This window comes from Zea mays, chromosome 10, assembly GCF_902167145.1.
Source record: "Zea mays cultivar B73 chromosome 10, Zm-B73-REFERENCE-NAM-5.0, whole genome shotgun sequence".
NCBI lineage: Eukaryota > Viridiplantae > Streptophyta > Magnoliopsida > Poales > Poaceae > Zea > Zea mays.
Genome location: NC_050105.1, coordinates 27,350,134 through 27,369,905, shown reverse-complemented (window position 1 = coordinate 27,369,905; position 19,772 = coordinate 27,350,134). Strand labels below are relative to the sequence as shown.

General features: G+C 45.6%; 2 protein-coding genes across 2 annotated transcripts; one reads left to right on the top strand and one right to left on the bottom strand.

Annotated features, from left to right (window-relative positions):
- The first annotated feature begins 810 nt into the window (after nt 1-810).
- On the top strand, nt 811-16,430 carry LOC100281080 (adaptor complexes medium subunit family protein). The gene is given in 8 exon segments (NM_001153999.1): nt 811-971; nt 1,047-1,196; nt 1,518-1,826; nt 2,124-2,407; nt 2,523-3,418; nt 3,859-3,915; nt 15,187-15,234; nt 16,124-16,430. Coding segments are annotated over 8 exon segments (1,890 nt in total). The 5' UTR covers nt 811-900; the 3' UTR covers nt 16,199-16,430.
- On the bottom strand, nt 5,964-12,288 carry LOC109943000 (zinc finger BED domain-containing protein RICESLEEPER 2-like). Its single transcript, XM_035963357.1, has 3 exons — nt 7,039-12,288; nt 6,904-6,968; nt 5,964-6,808 (listed from the first exon to the last, which is right to left on the bottom strand). The coding sequence occupies exon 1, from the start codon at nt 9,175-9,177 to the stop codon at nt 7,069-7,071; it is 2,109 nt and encodes a 702-aa protein (XP_035819250.1). The 5' UTR covers nt 9,178-12,288; the 3' UTR covers nt 5,964-6,808; nt 6,904-6,968; nt 7,039-7,068.
- Nucleotides 16,431-19,772: the final 3,342 nt, after the last annotated feature.

Below are 19,772 nucleotides of genomic sequence, written 5' to 3'. Positions count from 1 at the left end.
GACATGAGTACATGACACATGAAAGTTCCGGTAATTCGAGTATTTCGGGTACCCGATCATGATACCCGAATTACCCAAAACAAATTCGGGTTTTGCAAGTTGGTACTCGAAATTTCCGAACAAAATTCGGGTTTTGGGTATTTCGGGTTCGGGTTACGGGTTTTTTTTGCCTAGCCTTACTAGAACCCCACTAGTAGGAATAGGGTGCCTAGGAGCATGTGTCCCTTGAATGCCCCCATGCTCCGATGATGACCCCATGCTCCGATGATGATCCTTGCCGCTAGAGGCGGATGCAGGCAACCTCGGTCCAGCAGTCCATTGAATATCTCCAATAAAATACCTTAAGAGTCAAAATAATGTTACAAAATTAAAATACTACATTATTTAAAGTGTTTAGAGCACTAAAAAAGTTGAGCTCCAACAACTATGCCCTAAATCATGTATTTAGAAAATAAAATATTGAGAATAATGTATCAAACAAGGATATGACACTGATCTAGGGTGTAGTATATTTATGTCACTTCAAGGTCTGTCTTATATTTTTCTAATTCTAATAAATAATTATAAAATATGACACTGTGGAAAAGTTGTTTTTATGAGTTAAGCCTTAATTTTGAAAATAGGACACTGTTAACGTATAAATGTGTATATCAGTCTCGGACTCTCGGTTTGCAAATAAAAAATATAAAAAACATGAAGGAGCATCGGGCCTAGAGGCAATTGGGCCACATATATGTTGCCCGGCCCAACATTTGCTGTGTTAAAATTTTGGAAACATCCTACTCGGCCCAGATAGCCCATCAGGTCGCCCTCCTCCTCCGACCTCGTCCCGCAGCAACGCAGCAGCAGCGTCAGCGGTACCGCCGGGTGCGGCTCCTCCTCCCTCCTAGCCATTCGGCCATGTCCGGCGGCGGGTGCAGCATACGCGCCATCTGGATCCTTACGCCCAACGACACAGTAGCCTTCTCCAGGTACCCATCCGAGCTTTCCCGTCAGGATTGCCCCCTCTGATCCCATGGGGCTCACCTCTTCCTCTCTTGCACCAGGCGGTTCGCTGTGGTGGAGAAGCGGTGGCGTGCCGCGTGGGAGGAGGAAGAAGGAGACGGAGAGAGACACCGTTGGGGCACCGGGGCGGCGAAGATGCCGCTGCCCGCCGACCACGAGGTCGCCGCCGCATTCGCCGAGCGCCGGAGAAGGTTTGCTCTGTTTTTATCTTTGGCTTTGAGCTAGCTTTCTGTGTTGTGGATGTTTAAATATCAGTAACTGAATTTTAGTTGAGAGTACAAGTGAATTGGGACGGGTGTTAGGACATATTCAGAGTTTCTGACTAGTGATAAAATGATACATTTTTTCGTGTCTGAAAACACTACAACCTAAGAGCTCCTAATGAATGTATAGCAACAAACAAATAAGTAGCTATGGTTCTTACAAGAATTGCGATTAGTTGTCTGCATTTCATTCTCTGAAACTGTAAGCCTGTGTGAGAACAGACGTGATACATATTTGACACTCTGCAGGGAGGGCACTGCACGCAGTTCAGGCATCCGAACAAACGTATCATCTGTGGGACTGGATTCTTGGGTTGATGATCCAATTACCCGCCACATTATCTCATTACACATGGATAAAGAGGAAGGAGATCCCTTTATGCTGTGGCCTGTGGTCCTACAAAAGCGTGGAGGGTACTATGTCCTTGTGTTGCCTCTGGTGGATCCTCAGCCATTTAGAGCATATGAGAATCTCTTGAAAAGGTCTGATTGTGGGGGTTCGGCCAAGGAGAACAACAATCTTTCTTCAATCCTGTTCAATCTTCCATGCATAACAGGGTAATGTAAGTTTGCTTACCTACTATAATTTCATGTTCTTCTGTATTGAAGTAATGAAGTTTCATTCTGTTGACCATCAACCAACTAGGACTTCATCAAATGTATAAAAACGTAGGCAAGATCAAAAACAGAGAGCAAAGCCCTTGGACCCCCTTGAAGATTTTTTTGGAAGTGATATTATGACATCTTTAACATTTAATTAACCATCATGAATGCTACATAAAAAGTTGATATAGTTCAACACCAGCAACCTAACTAGCTTTTAGCTTGCATGCTTACACTTTATGTTCAATGTAGAGCATTTATGGTTGCACAAGTTGTTGGGGACATAATTACTGGTGATATTGCTGAACCTGAGGTGATTGTTAGCTCTGGGCCATCTGTTGGTGGACTCTTGGATTCATTGACTGGAAGTATAGGTATTTCAGCACGAGCGAAGCCTATTGCCGCACCTGTTGCAGCACCAACTGCATCAGTCTCTTCCCCTGTTGGTGCTGCTCAATCAGACTCCTTAAAAGGGGGTGTAAGGCCTTTTGACAAGGATTTACTGCAGAACTTCATCATTGGTGCAATGCCTTTTGGTTAGTGGTAACAAAGCCTCCTATCATGGCGTATAGTACTTCATGTTCTCTTGTAAAGCTTCTTCATGGACCTATACTCTAATGAACCAACTTAGCTAATAGTTTGTTTTGGCAGGCACACCTCAAGATCTCAATTATGCCAATGTTACTTCGATTAGAACTACTGGATTTTCTGGTGACCCTCTTCCAACAGACCAGAAACAACCTGCCTGGAAGCCCTACCTGTACAAAGGGAGGCAAAGGATTCTGTTTTCTAGCTTGGAGACTATAAATGCTGCACTGTATGACCGTGATGATGTTCCAGATTTCCTTTCTGTTTCAGGACAGGTGACCTGTAGGGCTGAACTAGAAGGACTACCTGATGTTTCTTTGCCATTGACTGGTTTAAAAACTGCTCATATTGAGGTTTCATCATTCCATCACTGTGTTCAAGCTTCAGAGCCCACTGCTAATAAGCAAACCCTGGTTTTTCAGCCACCATTAGGAAATTTTGTATTGATGCATTATCAAGCACCATGCAACATTGCTCCTCCTGTTAAAGGGTTCTATCAGTTGTCCATGGTTTCTGAAAATGAAGGTGCTTTTCTATTTAAGCTGTCATTGATGGAGGGTTACAAGTCTCCCTTCATTATGGACTTTTGCATGATTACAATGCCATTCCCTCGAAGAAGAGTTGCATCATATGACGGAAATCCATCAATTGGGACAGTTTCAATGACAGAGCATTCAATTGAATGGAGAATTGTCTCAAGTGGACGGGGACTTAGTGGTAGGAGCATTGACGCTACCTTCCCTGGTACTGTTAAATTTCAGCCTAGAACGACACAGAGAATAAATTCATCATCTCGATTCATTTCAAGCACTGGATATACTGAAGATAGTGACAGTGAACAAGATAACGTTAAGAATGGAGCTAGCTTGGATGACTACATAATGGAAAAAATCAATAAGGATCTTCAGGCAGTTGATTTAGAAGAGCCATTGTCTTGGCAAGCGTATAATTATGCTAAGGTATGCCTCTACCAAACGCTGTGCTATTAGACCATGAGAAACCTTATTGTTAGTTCCTTTTGTTTTGGACATGATGTTGTAAGTAATTACCATACCTGGAAATGGTATGCTTGATCTCCTTTGTCATATTCCCTTTTCAGCGTTGTAAGTTAGTTATGCTGGTTCATATAGGAGTGTGAAACATTTGACTTCTATAGTATCTAGGCCCAAAACTGATAAAAGTATAACTGAAAATCAGTATTACTCTGCATTTTTATCACTAGGAGTATATTGGTGGTGCCGGTGGGGTATGCTGGACCTGTTTATCCTTCTATGCATTCATGAACAAGTCTAACTTCCATTGACTATTTTCTAGATTCTTTTGTCTGTCCTTTCTTTTGTTTTAGTTTCTTGTTAGGCTTCTTTCTTCTCGATTGATTGATTATGAACAACTTTTCTAGGTTTCTTTTAAGGTTACTGGAGGCACGCTGTCTGGTCTTGCAATTGATCCAAAATCTGTAAGTAATAAATTACTTCTCTCACTCACCTGCATTGAGCTTTCGTCAATAAATCCATTCTTGGGCTAAACCTTATCATCCGATCAGCAGAGATCTGATAGATAATTACGTTCCTAAACTTAGTGGCACAGATATTGTTAGAGGAGGTATTCCTGCAGAATTAGATTGTATTGCATTGCATTGAGGCCCATGTAGGGATGTAAAATGGTTCGGAAAATATCCATTCAAATCCAAATCCGAAGAAGATGAACACTGGACATGATTTTCGGATATCCCAACATTTTATCGGATATCGGGGATACAAATTCGGATATTTTATTCTAATATCGAATACAAATACGATATACGTAATGTCCGTTGGATATTGAATATCCGAGAATTTTATCGGATATATCCAACCACTATCCGAACAATAATCCGAACGTGTGGTAGATCCTTCCTATAAAAAATAACTAATTTAATATTAAAGGGACACATAGCCCACGTATACTTGATCGAGTGCCGAGGGTCTTCTTTTATACTATTTCTTTGGTTTCGTTCGCACCTAGACTTCGAGTTGGGACTAAACTGTTGAGCATGCGGGTCACAGTGAAGATGTGCTCGCTAAGGCCCATCAGGCATCAGCTAGCCCACCTTGTAGCCTCCCTGTTGCAGGCTTGCGACTCCTAGACTCTAGTCACGGATGTGCATACAGCCAATAAAGGTAGTGAACGTGGGCTGCAACAAGATGTTTTTTATTTTTAACACTTTCCTTAAATAGTAAAAACGATATCAGAGAATGTTTTTCCCAAAACTAACATCTTTGCATGCACGAACGTGGGCTGCAGTGAATCATAGAATAATTAGATTTAATAGGTGTCAATGTTTGTTTCATTTCATTTCCACTTGTACGTGAGTTACACATAAAATCATTCTAAGTATCTAAGTTTCAACATAATCAATACTTAACTTTATCATTTTTATGTGGGGACTTGAGATTATCTTCTTATAGAATGTTTATTAGTCTTGGTAATTTATTTGTAATTTTTGGTCGACATTAGAGTATTTTATGAATTTAACTGCATCTTGATGATTTTTGTAGAAAGAAATTAATAATATATAAATAGCCTAATAAATTCATGAAATTTTACGGAGGTGTGACATGCGTACACATATAATCCTAAAAAATGTTGAGACTCAAGGAGTGACTAAATGATTACAACAATCATGATATGTGTGGAATACTGTCTTACAAGGAATCCGATAAAAAATTCGTTACCGACGATATCCATGTTCGACTAGTTCCAAATTTGACACGTGACTATTCGTATTTGCATCCGAGAACATCCGTATTTGTATTCGTATCCGAAGCTATCCGTATTTGAATTCACATCCGAAGAAAAAATGAAAACAAATATGGTTTCGATGATATCCGTCCGCATTCGATCCGATTACATCCTTAGGCCCATGGGTTGATTAAATACAGTGCATAGGACCAACACCCTACGTTAGTAGGCAATGCAGTACAATTTATATATGCATATATGCAGCGTTGGGTGAGCGTCCAATTACAGTTATAAGACTTGATAGGGCTGTACGACGAATTATAACACCCCCACATTCTAAACGTCTTGAGCCACAAGAAATGTTAGGATTGGATCGAAACTCCAAAACACCGTGGTGGGGAGGCCCTTCATGAAAATATCAGCGAACTGTGACGCCTTCGGGACATGAAGAACGCGAACTTCCCACATGGTATAGAGCTAGGTTTTTTTTTTCTCCCAACATCTCCCTCCCAGTCGTCGCCGGCCACCAGCAGTCGCCGCCAGCCATCTCTTCCCTGCTGGCCACCGGCATCCCGTCCCCCGTCGTCGGTCACCGTCGGCCCCCTTCCCGCCGTGGGCGCACCCCGCCGCCGCTCCTCTCCTCTTGCGCCGATCCCCGACGTCGGTCGCGCCCCCAACAGTCGCGCCCCCCATCGACCGCGCCCCCACGGCCGCGCCCCTGACGGGTCGCCGCCTGTGCCCTCAGCGTCCTCCTGCGTCGGACACACCGCCGTCAGCCCCTCCCCTTCGTCGCCTGCCTCCATGCGATGGATCCCCTGCAGGCAGCCACAGCTGCCAGCGCCATCGACGCGGCCATCATCCCCAGCACCGTCGCGGTCAGCGCTGCTGCAGTGACTTGCACCACTTCAGCGTTCGCACAAAGTGCTGCGATCGCAGCCGCGACAGCCACCGCGCGCTGCCGGCGTTCTCCCCTTTGGGCTCTCCCGGGGTACCTGACGAGCACGGGCGCCCTCGGCCTCCTGGGGTACCCGACGAGCACGGGCGCCCTCTCCACCATCGTGGCCTCTGACCCCATCTCGCCGGCTTGCTTCTCCCGGTAGCCGCCCCTGGCTTCCCCACCACTCGCTCGTCATCGACGCCACATGGACTTCCCCCGTGCCCTCCACCGACTCCGCACTGGCCTCCACCATCGCCACTAGGGCTGGAAACGAGCCGAGCCGAGCCAGGCTCGGTACAGGAGCGAGCCGAGCCAGGCTCGGCTCGGTCGTCTGGCGAGCTCTGCAATCAGGCTCGGCTTGGCTCGGTGCAGGCTCTCGAGCCGGCTCGCGAGCCCAACCTCCAGTTGTATATATATTCCATAAAATCAGCTCAAAACATACAAGAAGATCAAAACATACAAGAAGATACACTACTCCTCAAAACATACAATAAGGCATTTTAAACCAGCAGCAGTATCTCAAAGTATACAAGAGCAATGCATAATCCATTGATAAGCTCAAAATATTCAGTATCTCAAAGTTTCAATGACAAAATTAATTCAAATGATGCATCTTTTCTCTTGAGTCTTGACTCTTGACGTCCTTAGCTTAGCTTGTCTTGTAGTTGTCTCCATCCAATTCTTCCAAATTCTGTGAAGGCAATTCTAATTAGTTTACAAATAGCACTAAATAATTCATGTTTCCCCTATATTCTAACAAAGAGTATTAGAATTCAGATCTCTTACTAGTTGCTTTCCACCAAGCTTTTTGGAAACAGAATGTTCTCAACATTGTCCTCATCATCTTCTTCCTGATAAAATACAAAGTTCAATTAATGTGTGAAATAATACAACTTTAAGAAATATACAAGATCAGCATACCACATATATCATGCTTCCATCATGTGTTCCTCAGATCCAGCTAGAAGAGCATACCAATGCCTCCACCATTGAAGGCCTTAGAGAACTAAGATAATCATCAAGAGTTCTACCTCCCATGCTAAAAGTAGACTCCGAAGACACTGATGTCGCCGGTATAGTTAGGAATTTCTTTGCCATTCTCGACACCACTGGAAATCTATGTGAATTAACCTTCCACCAATTCAGCAAATCAAACTCTTTGTCCGATAAACACACATTAGTCTCCTCCAAATAGATAAGCAACTCGCTCTTTGATGGGTTAGACTGAGTTGATGACAAGAAAGACTGAAATTGACATGAAGCGGATGGCAAACTACATGATCTTTCAATACTCAAAGATGAGGAAGCATTAGATTTGCTTTGAGACTCTTTTCTCTCTCTATGTTGCACCTCAAAATCCCCATAAAGTTTTTCTAACTCACTACGAACATCTTCTAATTCAAACAAAACTTGATGTTCATCAAATATCTTATTGAAGCACCACTCAATAAATCTCATTTTATACCTTGGATCAAGAATAGTAGCAATCACCATAACATTATTCTTTTCTTCCCAATACTTGTTAAACTTTTCCATCATAGCATTACCCATTGTTCTCAAATTCAAATTATTGGAGACCATTGCTGCCCTCAATGCAATTTTTATATCCACAATGTGAGGATAGAATAGATTCGTAGTAGGATATGAAGAAGCAGACAATGCAGTGGTAACTTTAGCTAAAGATGCAAGAATTGGTTCAATTGCAATAAACAAATCCCACTCTTCAGCTGTAGGTTCCCATTTATAGTTTAAATCTGCATCAGCATATGTTTCAATGGCTTCTTTATAAGCTATACAAGTATGCAACATCTTGTAAGTTGAACTCCATCTAGTTGACACATCAAGACTCAACCCTTCTCCAATTTTCAAAGCTAGGGATCTACAAATCTCCACAAACTTATGCAGGCGAGAAGGAGATTTTTTAATATACTTGACAGTAGATCTTAGATTGCTTATTAAAGAATCCAATGCAGCAGTCCCATCCTTAACAACCAAATTAATTATGTGTGCACAACATCTGATATGGAAATATTTTGCAACAAAAGCACTTCCTTGTCTAGCTGAAAATCTGGCCCTCAAACCTCGAATAGCACCATCATTGTTTGAGGCATTATCTAAAGTCATGGAAACAATTTTATCCTCTATTTTCCAGCCAGCAACACATTCATATACTGCTTGTCCTATAACAGGCCCTTTGTGTGGGGGGTCCAATTCAAAAAAATTCAGGACACGACATTGCATCTTCCAATCATTATCTATGTAGTGTGCAACCAAACACATATAGGATAATGTTTGATTGGATGTCCACAAATCAGTGGTTAGGGAAATGTACTCAACACCTTTAAGGACTTTTGCTAGTGATTCTTTTTCAGACTCATAGATCTTTAAACATTCAGCTCTTATAGTCTTCCTACCAATGAACTCATATGAAGGATTCAAATACCTCATGACAATGTTAAACCAAGTATGCTCAACCATCCTAAATGGATACTCATGAACTATTATCATCTTAGCAATTAGTTTTTTTACTTGCTCATGGTTATAATCTTTAGGAGAAGTGATAGTAGGAAGGCCAGATCCAGATTCACCTGCTGTTGATGGAGCCAAATTTAGAAGAGATTGATCCTGTTGCTTTGCCACATGCTTCAAATACACGACACAAATTCTCATGTGCCTTGACAAATGAGATGTTGTTGATCCTTGTATGTAAGAATATAGCTTCTTACAATAGTTACATTTTGCCTTTGATATCATCTTCCCCTTCTCTGTCGTATCCGGCACAGTCACCTTAGTAAAGACATCCCAAACTTTAGATTTTGCCTTTTTGCTCCTTTCAGCTGTAGCCTTCATCTGCACCCTCTTGCGCCTTCTCTTGACTCCTTTTTTACTTCCATTGTCCTCAGATTCATCAATATTGACATTGTCCGCTGAATCATCAATTTTTCCACCAAGCACTACCAGTTCATCTTCAGACATATCATCCCTCTTGTCAAACGAATTACTTTCTGAGTCAGTTCCATCACTTATATTCCTCCCCTTTCCTTCCACGGCTGATTCCATCACTTAAAAAGTTGCAACCTGTAGTCATTGAAAACAAAGTGAAAAATGGAACAAACACAACCGCTTTTAGGAAAAGTAACAGCATTCCAGAGACAAATGGAACAACCACAGTCCACAGCCTCCTTATCGACAAAAGAAAAATAAATTATAGATAGAATAAAAGTAAACAGTCAGACAGTGAGACAGCAACCATTCTAAACAAGCATTGGACTCTGGAATGTTAGCAACCACCGGTCTCACTCCTGTGTGGCTGTGTGTATGAGCGTTAGAGTTGATTGCGGTCCGAATTGCCACCCACACCAACAGGCAACAGCTAGAGCTATGCGTTTGGAATAGGAGTATAGGACATCGGCACATAGTTAGCATTCATTTCTTTGCCATTTCTTTGCCATTCACGTACTCACATGCGCACACGTATAGGAATAGGAGTATAGGACTAGGCACATAGCAATTAGCAATGCACAGAAATGATTAAATAATCTGAACAATGGAGCCAAGATCTAAATTATAAACCATGCGGGATGAGATTTGAGAACATGAGAAGCATTGGACTTCAGATCACTAACCTGACAGTGACAGGCGGACTGGAGCTTGGACCTGGCGTCCTGTAGTCCTGTGCGTCGCGTACTCGCGTGGAGGAATTCAGAGATGGCAGATTGGCAGCCTGGCGGCCTGGCCCCTGGCAGCCTGGAGCGACGGAAGGGGCTCGGTCACGGCGGCTGTGGGCGTCGCATACTCGCGTTCGCGGGAGGCGGGAGTCGTTCAGCCGAGCGGGGCGGCGGCCGGCGGGATGATAGGACAGGCTGGCGGCAGGCCGCTGGCAACAGAGAAGAAGAACAAAATGGTGAATTGAAAGTTGAAACTCTAGGTCCTAGCGTCGACACTTCAGCAGTTCAGCTGTTCAGCTTGAACACTTGGCTGGGCTACCATAGTCTCCTATCGGACGCTGGTAAGTGGGCTGGTAAGATTTGGGCCGAGCCGCGAGCCGGCTCGCGAGCCTTACCGAGCCGGCTCGGCTCAGTACTTTAGCTAGCCCTGGAATCAGGCTCGGCTCGGGCTCGTTCAGAGTCTCGAGCCTCTCCGAGCCGAGCCGAGCCTTAACGAGCCCGAGCTGGCTCACGAGCCTCGAGCTTTTTTTCCAGCCCTAATCGCCACCATCCAGCCGCCTTGGCCGCCTCTCAGGAGCGCGCCGCGTCCCTCGCCCTGGAGCAAGAGCGTGCCATGGGCGCCGCTCTGACTGCCCAGATGGCCACATCGCAGCGTCTCATCCACGACCCTCCTCCGGTCGTCCATGAGGCCCCTCCGCTCACTCCCGAGGCCCCCTCGCCTCTAGACTCGACGTCGACCACATCGCCGCGCTCCACGCTCAGGCCACCAGACTCCACAACATCCGGTCCCTCGTGTCCATCATATTGGACCCGACGTCCTCACACTACTCCCGGTGGTGGGGGTCAGGTCCTCACGCTTCGGCGGTATGCTCTCGCCGACCATGTCCTCGCCGACCTTGTCGCCCCGTCGTCTCCAGCTTGGTGCCTGATGGACAGTGTGGTGCTCCCGTGGCTCCACGACACCATCACCGTCGAGCTACAAGACATTATCCGCGACCAAGCGAGCACGGGTTGACAGATGTGGCTCGCCCTCGAGGAACAGTTCCTCGGGAACCGGGACGCTCGGGCTCTCCACCTCGACGCCCAGTTCCACCAGTTCTCTCAAGGGGATCTTTTTCGTGGGGGAGTATTGCTGCCAGATGAAAGGCATGGCGGACTCCCTCCGCGATCTCGGTAGCCGGTCGCCGACCGTACCTTGGTGTTGAACCTTCTGCATGGCCTCAGCCATCGCTACGACCACCTGAAGGCTCTCATCAAGAGGACCGTGCCCTTTCCCACCTTCCATGCCGTGCGGAAGGAGCTTCTCCTCGAGGAGCTCACCATGGTGATCGAGGCACCCGCTACGGCCTTGGCACTCTACAACGCTCCTCCCGACGGTCAGACGCCTTCCGGGGGGTAGGCCCCTCGTCCTCCATCGATCAGTGCCCCTACTCGCCCTCCTACCGCGGCCGTTGTGCCCCCCGTTCGGCTTCCACCGCCGACGGGGGAATTCGCCCCAGCAAGGGCGGACGCGGGGGTGGCGGCCAGGCGTGGCCGTCATTCTACAACCCTTGGACCAGGACCATCTCCATGTGGTCAGGTCACCTTAGTAGGTTCTTCAGTTCTCCTTAGGCCGTTCTATCTCAACGACGTTCTCGTAGCCCCACACATCACCCATAATCTTCTTTCTATTCGTCGATCACCACCGACAATTCTTGTCCCATTGAATTTGACCCCTTTGTTTTTTCTGTGAAGGATCTGGCCACCAGGACCCCTCTCGCTCGCTGTGACAGCATGGGGCCACTCTACACGCTCCAGCCTTCTACCACCGGCGCATCTCCATCTCTCGTCCTGGTCTCCACCACCTCCCGCATCACTTGGCATCATCGTCTCGACCATCTAGGACCCGATGTCATGACCAAGCTTACCGGCAGTTTAGATCCTTCATGTAGCAGGGACATTTTGAGGGCCTCTGTCATGCTTGTTAGTTAGGCTGACATACTCGTCTCCCATTTACTACTTCTCGGGTTGAGCAGGCTTTTGACTTGGTTCATTGTGATCTCTAGACCTCCCCTGTATTCAGTCTTTCTGGTTATAAATACTATTTGGTGATGTTGGATAATTTTTACCATTTTATTTGGACTTTTCCTCTTCGGTTGAAGTCCGACACGTTCACCACCCTCACACACTTCTTCGTCTGGGTATCCACCCAGTTTCGTCGCCCGGTCCGTGCCCTGCAGTGTGACAATGGCCGCGAGTTCGACAACCACGCCTCCCGTTCTTTCTTTCTCACCAATGGCGTCCAGTTGCGTCTCTCGTGCCCCTACACCTCTGCCCAGAACGGCCGGGCTGAACGCATGATTCACACCACCACCAATATGATCTGCTCCCTTCTCTTCCAGGCTTCTCTCCCCGCCAGCTACTAGGTAGAGGCCCTGCACACCGCCACACCTCCTCATCCGTCTTCCCTCGAAGGCGGTGAGCCACCCTACTCCCCACTTCGCCCTGTATGACACAACCCCCTCCTATGACCACCTTCGCGTGTTCGGTTATGCTTGCTATCCTAACACATCCACCACCGCTCCCCATAAACTATCTCCTCGCTCCACTCGCTGCTTCTTCCTTGGCTACTCCCCTAACCACAAGGGGTATCGATGTCTTGACCTCGCCTCACACCTCATCATCATCTCTCGTCACGTCGTCTTCGACGAAGATGTGTTTCCCTTTGCTAGCTCCTCCCCACCCACTGATCTCGACTCCCTCCTTGAGTCTGATCCGGTTACCCCTCTACCCTAGGCGTCTCGCCTTGCGCTGTTGCCTGCACCACGTGCGACCTCGACGCCTCCGCTCGCACCTCTTCCTGCGCCACACGTGGCCCCGTTGACCCTGCCTACGCCACGTGTGGCCCCGTCGACCCTGCCCGCGCCACGCGCGGCCCTGTCAACCACGCCTATGCCACGCGTGGCCCCGCTGAATCCTCCTATGCTATGCGTGGCCCCATCGACGAGCGCGGCTCCCTTTTTCGACCCTGCCCTTGTCTACCACCATCATGGGCGTGCCGCGTGCCACTCCCTCGGCACCCATTGACCCGAGCTCGTCGACGAGCGTAGCTCGATTTGCCGAACCCGCCGTTGTCTATCACCGCCGCGAGCCGACCACGCTCGTGGCCCTCGATGTCCCGCCCGCCCGCTCCGAGCCGCTTGTGTACCACCCGTCGCCATCCACCGTGACCCCGGGCACGTCCACCTAATAGTGACTCGACGCGGTGCCAACAATCTCCGCCCCATCGATCGGCTGATTCTGGCCGCTGATACGACTGCCACTCCTCCAGACGCCTCCCCGGCCCCTCCATTCGCAACGCCCTCGCCGACCCACACTGGCGTCGTGCTATGGAGGAGTACGAGGCCCTACTGGCCAACCACACCTAGGACCTGTTGTCGTGTCCACCAGGCACCAACGTGGTCACCAGCAAGTGGCTCTTTCGCCACAAGCTGACCTCGGACGGCTCCCTCGACCGCTACAAGGCCCGTTGGGTTCTTCGGGGCTTCACCCAACGCCCTAAAGTGGACTACAGCAAGACCTTCAGCCTAGTCGCCAAGTTTGCCACCGTTTGTGCGGTTTTCTCTCTCGTCCTATCCCGTGACTAGGCGATCCATCAGCTCGACGTTAAGAATGCCTTCCTCCACGGCACTCTGACGGAGATTGTCTACTGCAGTCAGCCCACCGGCTTTGTCGACGCTGCTCACCCGGATCTGGTCTGTCGGCTGAACCGCTCCCTATACGGTGTCAAGTAGGCACCGCGGGCATGGTACAGTCGCCTCGCCTCGTACTTGGCCTCCATCGGCTTCGTCGAGGCCAAGTCGGACACATGACTCCATCTACCGACACTGTCTACCTCCTGCTCTACGTCGACGATATTGTGCTCACGACATCCACCGCCGACCTTCTACAGCGCACGATCGCCACCCTTCAGCGGGAGTTCGCGATGAAGGACCTGGTGCCCCTCCACCACTTCCTTAGCATCACCGTCGAATGTCGGTCCCAAGGTCTCTTCCTTCACCAGCGTCAATACGCTATCGACATCCTGGAGTGGGCTGGCATGTCCGACTGCAAGCCCTGCTCCACGCCTGTCGACACTTAGGCGAAGCTCTCTGAGGACGACGGCCCCCCGGTCGCCGACGTAGTGTCTTACCGGAGCCTGACCGGCGCGCTCCAGTACCTCACCTTCTCTAGGCCCGACATCGGCTACACCGTCCAGCAGGTGTGCTTGCATATGCACACCCCGCGAGAGCCCCATCTCACTGCCCTCAAGCGGATCCTGCGCTACCTCCGCGGCTCCCTCGACTACGGCCTCCTACTCCGACCATACCCGACGTCGGAGCTCGTGGTCTACACCGACGCTGACTAGGCCGGTTGTCCCGACATGCGGCGGTCCACTTCTGGTTATGCCGTGTTCCTGGGCGCCAACCTCGTCTCCTGGGCCACCAAGTGGCAACCTGTCGTCTCCCGATCCAGTGCAGAGGTCGAGTACCGCGTTGTGGCCAACGGTGTGGCAGAGGCCTCCTAGATGTGCCAGCTACTACACGAACTCCACAACCCTCTTCAGCGTGCAACCCTCGTCTACTGCGACAACGTCAGTGTGATCTACCTCTCCACCAACCCCGTGCAACATCAGCGCACGAAGCACGTGGAGATCAACCCGCACTTTGTCTACGAACGTGTCGCTGTTGGTGACGTTTGAGTTCTCAGCGTCCCCACCACGTTGCAGTTCGCCGACATCTTGACCATGGGGTTACCGTCGAGTGTATTTTTAGACTTTCGATCCAGTCTCAACATCTATACAGGATAGAGTATGGGGTTAGGTTAGTGTTTCCTTGTATCTCCCTAATTACTCTTATTAGGGTCCGTTTGGATGTAGATATTGAAGATGTTAGAATTGAATTATATCCAATATCCAATCCGTCTTGTGTCTAGTATTGGAAATGAGTTTCAATGCAAATCTGTTGTCTAGATATATCTAGAATTGCAATTCCATCCAATACCTAGGGTCTTAGCTTTGAATTGTGAGAGGCACCTTTTAGTTAAAGTCCAATTCTAAGAAATTGAACTTTAATTCCAGCTCTGAATTCATTGGACAATCAAACAACAGAATTTAGAAATCCGGATTCCAATTCACAATTCCAGACTTAATATCTACATCCAAACGGGGAATTATTGTAATGGGCTTGACCCACCTGACTCTCCTATATAATATACTTCCAACCCTGGATTAGGATTAGAGTTTCACTCATTCCAACTATATATATATATATATATATATATATATATATATATATATATATATATATATATATATATATATATATATATATATATATCACAAATTTACTTTCTGTTTTGATGCTTTAATAACCTCCTGCAGGTAAACATCTATCCTTCTGCAAAAGCTCCAGCTGAATACTCAATGCAGGTACCGCTTTAATATTGAAAAGTATATACAATTTTGCTACATTAGCCATTAAATAGTGAACCTGCTGAAATTGGATAGCTTTTTAGCAGCAGTTTTGTATTTAATCCATATGTTTGGTTGCCGTAGAAGTCAAGCCAGGCCAGTACAAACCTAGCCGGTATTAGTGGAACCAGGATGAGTTCATTCATACGCTTTTGTTTGGTTGCTTGTACGTACTCGTCTAAACACAGACTTTGTTTGGTTGATTGTACTGAAACATGTGTTACAAAAAATTGTATAAATAAACTTTGGCTGAAAAGCTGCCAGGCAAGGTCCAAGAGATCAGAGGAACCGAAGCTGTCTCTGTATCATTTTAGTACTAAATTATAAGTCGCTTTGACTTTTTTTTTTGGTATTGGACTGAGGGGGTACTGAAGAAAAATAAGTACATCCATTCTGTATTATAAGTCGTTCAGTTTTTTTTAGAATAAAAACTATGTATTCAGGTATAGTGTGTATCTAAATGCATAGCAATATACTACAAAAGCTAGAATGACTTATAGTTTAGAACGAGTACTACTACTTTAGGCCTTGTTCGGTTGCACAGGGATCGAAGGGGATTAAATTCCCTTCTATATAAATTTGACTAGGTTCCTAACCGAACATGCTCTTAGATGGCTTTAGAGGTTGACTAGTTTTTTTTAATATTCTTTAGAAAGCAGACTTGATTTTTTCTTTACTCCATTTTGCAGTAAAGCGCTTATTATTAGCCTGATGTGTCTAAAATTAAATTTCACTTAGTTATGACTAATAGCTGCAAGAATCTGTTTGTCTGATTGTGAGCGGCATTGATGAGATATTGGTTTCTTGACAACTGACATGATGCGTGTTTTGTTCATCCCTTTGACAGGCTTCTTCTGGAGATTACATACTGTGGAACACCTTAGGAAAATGTCCGACAGCAGCGTTGCCTAGAGAATTATGACTGTTTTCCAGCATACGATGCCATCACATTTTTGTGCCTGTCTTTTGCTGCTTGTACAGACTTCAGAGCTGTCCACGTTGTTCCTCCTACCAGATCTGTGATGGGAAGTTTTTGACATTTGTATTTAGTTCTCTTTTACCGAGGAGAAAATCTATGAACCTACAGATCTTGTTGTCTGAAGCCCAATGACGAGATACTTATCTTGAAGCCATAACCATAATCTTATCAGCAATGTGATTTTTTTTTATTGTCATTTATGTTTGTTCTATAGAGGTAGTTAAGTTGGGTCATAGTAATGGTGATTATTTGGACAATGGATTTTATGATCCACTGATTCCAACTCCTGACAATCATTTGAAGGAGCTTTCTGGTGTTTAACCTGTTATGAATTAGGAGCCAAAAAAATGCTTTACATTTGAGTGGCGCTGAAGCTGCCCATAACCATCTAGTTGTCGTATGAGTAAAGTGACACCCATCAGGTGAAAGTAGGCTTTTTTTGATGAGAAGTAATTTGAGTCTCAAATATACGACCATTTATCTGCTAGAAAACCTGGCTCCGAGACTGAATAACAGATACCCAAAAGCTGATTAAGTTGAAGGAAAGCTTGCTCTGACAATGGCAGATGAAAGTTCTCATGTGGCAATTTGGGGACAAAAAGTTCCTCGGAGTAATATACTGGTTCTAGGTAAAAGAACATAGCTCTAGCAAAAGGTCATTCAATGATTGAGAAGTTCCTTTGTACAAGATGCTTAATCTATACACCTTCCACCAAAAAGAAATTTATATCTTCCCTGTATAAGATTACCATGGACACAATACTTTTCCCAGACTAAGTCAACCCACAGAATGCTCAGAATGCTCTCTTCGTTATAGAATTTGTTTAGATGTTTCCTAACAAGAGCATCATTTTGGATTCCTAGGTTTATAACACCCAAACCATCCTTGCTTTTTGGCCTTTCGACCATCTAAAATGATGCCAGAGGTGGCTTGTTACCATTGACATCAGAGCCATTGCAAAGGCAAGTCCTTTTGAGTTTGTCAATTTGCTTTACAACTTCAATAGTCAACTTGAGCGAGCACATATAATATGTTGGCAACGAAGTTACAACAAAGTTGACCAATTATAGCTTTCCTCGCTGGCTCAAGAGATTTGAAGTGCTAACGAGGCTACATTGAATTCGATTGATGAGAGGTAGACAATCTTGGATCTTAGGCTATGAAACACCAAAGGGAGGCCTAAATACGTGAGAGGGATCCAATTTGACAATTCAATGTGCCATCCAAAATTGCCATCTTTTCACCACTCACATTTATAGGAATAATGCTGGATTTTGAATAGTTAACCTTTCAATATGTGGCCATCACATATGTGTTAAGCAAAGCTTTCAAAAAGAAAACTTGTTTTTGGCTTGCCTTCATTGTTAACAAAATATCAACTGCATACTGAAGAATTGGGAAATCCATAGGTGAACTCATGAGCACAAGACATGTTAGCAATCCCCTATTCTTTGCTTGCTTGACAATTGATTGAAGCAAGTGAGGCAATTCCAAAGAGAAGGGGTGAAAAAGGATCACCTTGCAGGACTCGTTTGCAATGAAATGCTTCCCTAGTACACCACTAAGTAGCACATAAGAAGTCCTAGAAGATAAGATACTTTGAATCCAATTAGTCCATCTAGGACCAAACCCTTTGAATTTGAGAATGTCAATTACGACTTCATGTTCCACTGTGTTGAATGCCTTTTAAAGTCCAGTTCGACAATAAAAAATTTCTTTTTTGATTGGTGACACCAATGAAGATATTCAAAGGCCCATACAATACAATTATGAATGCTCCAACCTTGTAGAAATCTGTAATGATTTTGGTGAATCAACATCAAAATAACCGATTGCAATCTATCAGCTAGAATTTTTGTGATGAGCCTAACCAAAGAGCTGAGATGGGTCAAAAAATATTAAGCTGAACTGGATTATTTTTTGGCACCAAAGCAATGTACGACCCATTTATACTTTACATGCAAATGCTATTATTATAAAACCCATGACATAAATCATAGAAATCATTACAAATAATCGACCAACTTCTCTTGATAAAGTCAGAGTTGAATCCATCTAGTCCAAGCAATTTACCTAAAGGAAGAGAGTTGATAATGTCATCTATTTCCTTAATGGAAAAAGGAGACTCAATAAGGCCAAAATTTTCTATTGGAGTGATCAAATTAGATAGGTATATACCTGGCTTTTGGTAGTTGGAAACACCTAGTCTGTCCTTAAACGATTACCATAATAATTCGGCTTTACTTTCATGGGCAAACACTAGGTGATTATCTACGTCGCTAAGACATGATATGAAGTTACACTTAAAAGATATGGTGGTATTGACTTGAAATTATTTGTATTTTCATCTTCAGGATTACCCACTAGCTGCCCTAAGCCTTGTTAACCATGGATTTCCTAATCCTTCTAAACTATTGGTTTAATGGAGATAAGGCTTAGGGTAGCTAGCATGTTGTTGAAAGGAAAATGGATTGCCTTTCAACAACATGCTAGTTGTCTTAAGCCTTGTCTCTGAAAGGACTACAAATGCCTATGGGGGTGAATTAGCATTTCTAAAAATCTCGCTAATCTAGGCCACAAATAAATCTCCTAAACAAAACCTATGCAAATAACTAAGCAAGAGAGTCCAAACTAGGTTTTGTCTAAGTGTTGCTATCTCTACCGTAAAAAGAGTTATGCAACCTAAGTTTCAACCCTATATTCTAAACTAGGCATAGTAGAGATTGTAACTTAAGTACTAAACATAAATGGGGAAGATTAAAAGTAAAGGTAGAGAATGCAAACTCCCATGGACGCGCTGGTATTTTTACCGAGGTATCCAAAATCGCGCAAGGTCCTGACTAATCCTCGTTGGTGTCCCTACGCAAAGGGAAGCCCACGCGAGGGCCAAGCACCATGATAGGAAACTCTGTAGAGAGCAGTGGGCCTTCTCCACGAGCAAGTGGTGCTACGCTTCTGGCCTCCTCTCGGACGCTCCCCGTTGTCTTCACTATCGAGCTTCCGGTCGGAACTCCGCGGGCCTTGTTCCCTCTAGTTCACGGTGGCGGCCACATCATAAACGTGGTTGGTGTGGTCTCGCAAGACTCTCGTCCCACTCAGTATAATATTACAACAGCTCGCGCTAGAGTCAAGAGATTTATGGGTTGTTCTAACCTCACTCAACAACCTAGGAACAAACCTAGAGCAAGCGCTAATGGGTTCTAACTAACCTAAGCACTTCGCAAAGCACCTACACTAATCACCAAGTGATTCTATTCAGCACTTGGATGTTGGAGCTATTGGAGATGAGTATCACTTGTGTTGGTATATTCTTGAGCCCTCCACACCTTCAAATGGCATGCTAGGAGGTATTTATAGAGCTCCAATCCAAAACTATTCGTTGGAAGAAAGTAGTAGATTCTGTTCCGCACCGGACCGCCTGTCCGAACACTCCACGTTAGCTAGTCGTTGATGCTTCTGACAGAGACCCTGCTATAATGCAGAGGTCCGATGACAACATACCTGGTCCGGTGCATG

Coding starts and splice junctions, on each gene's coding strand:
- LOC109943000 (XM_035963357.1), bottom strand. CDS start 9,177: ATGGAATCAGCCGTGGAAGGAAAGGGGAGGAATATAAGTGATGGAACT.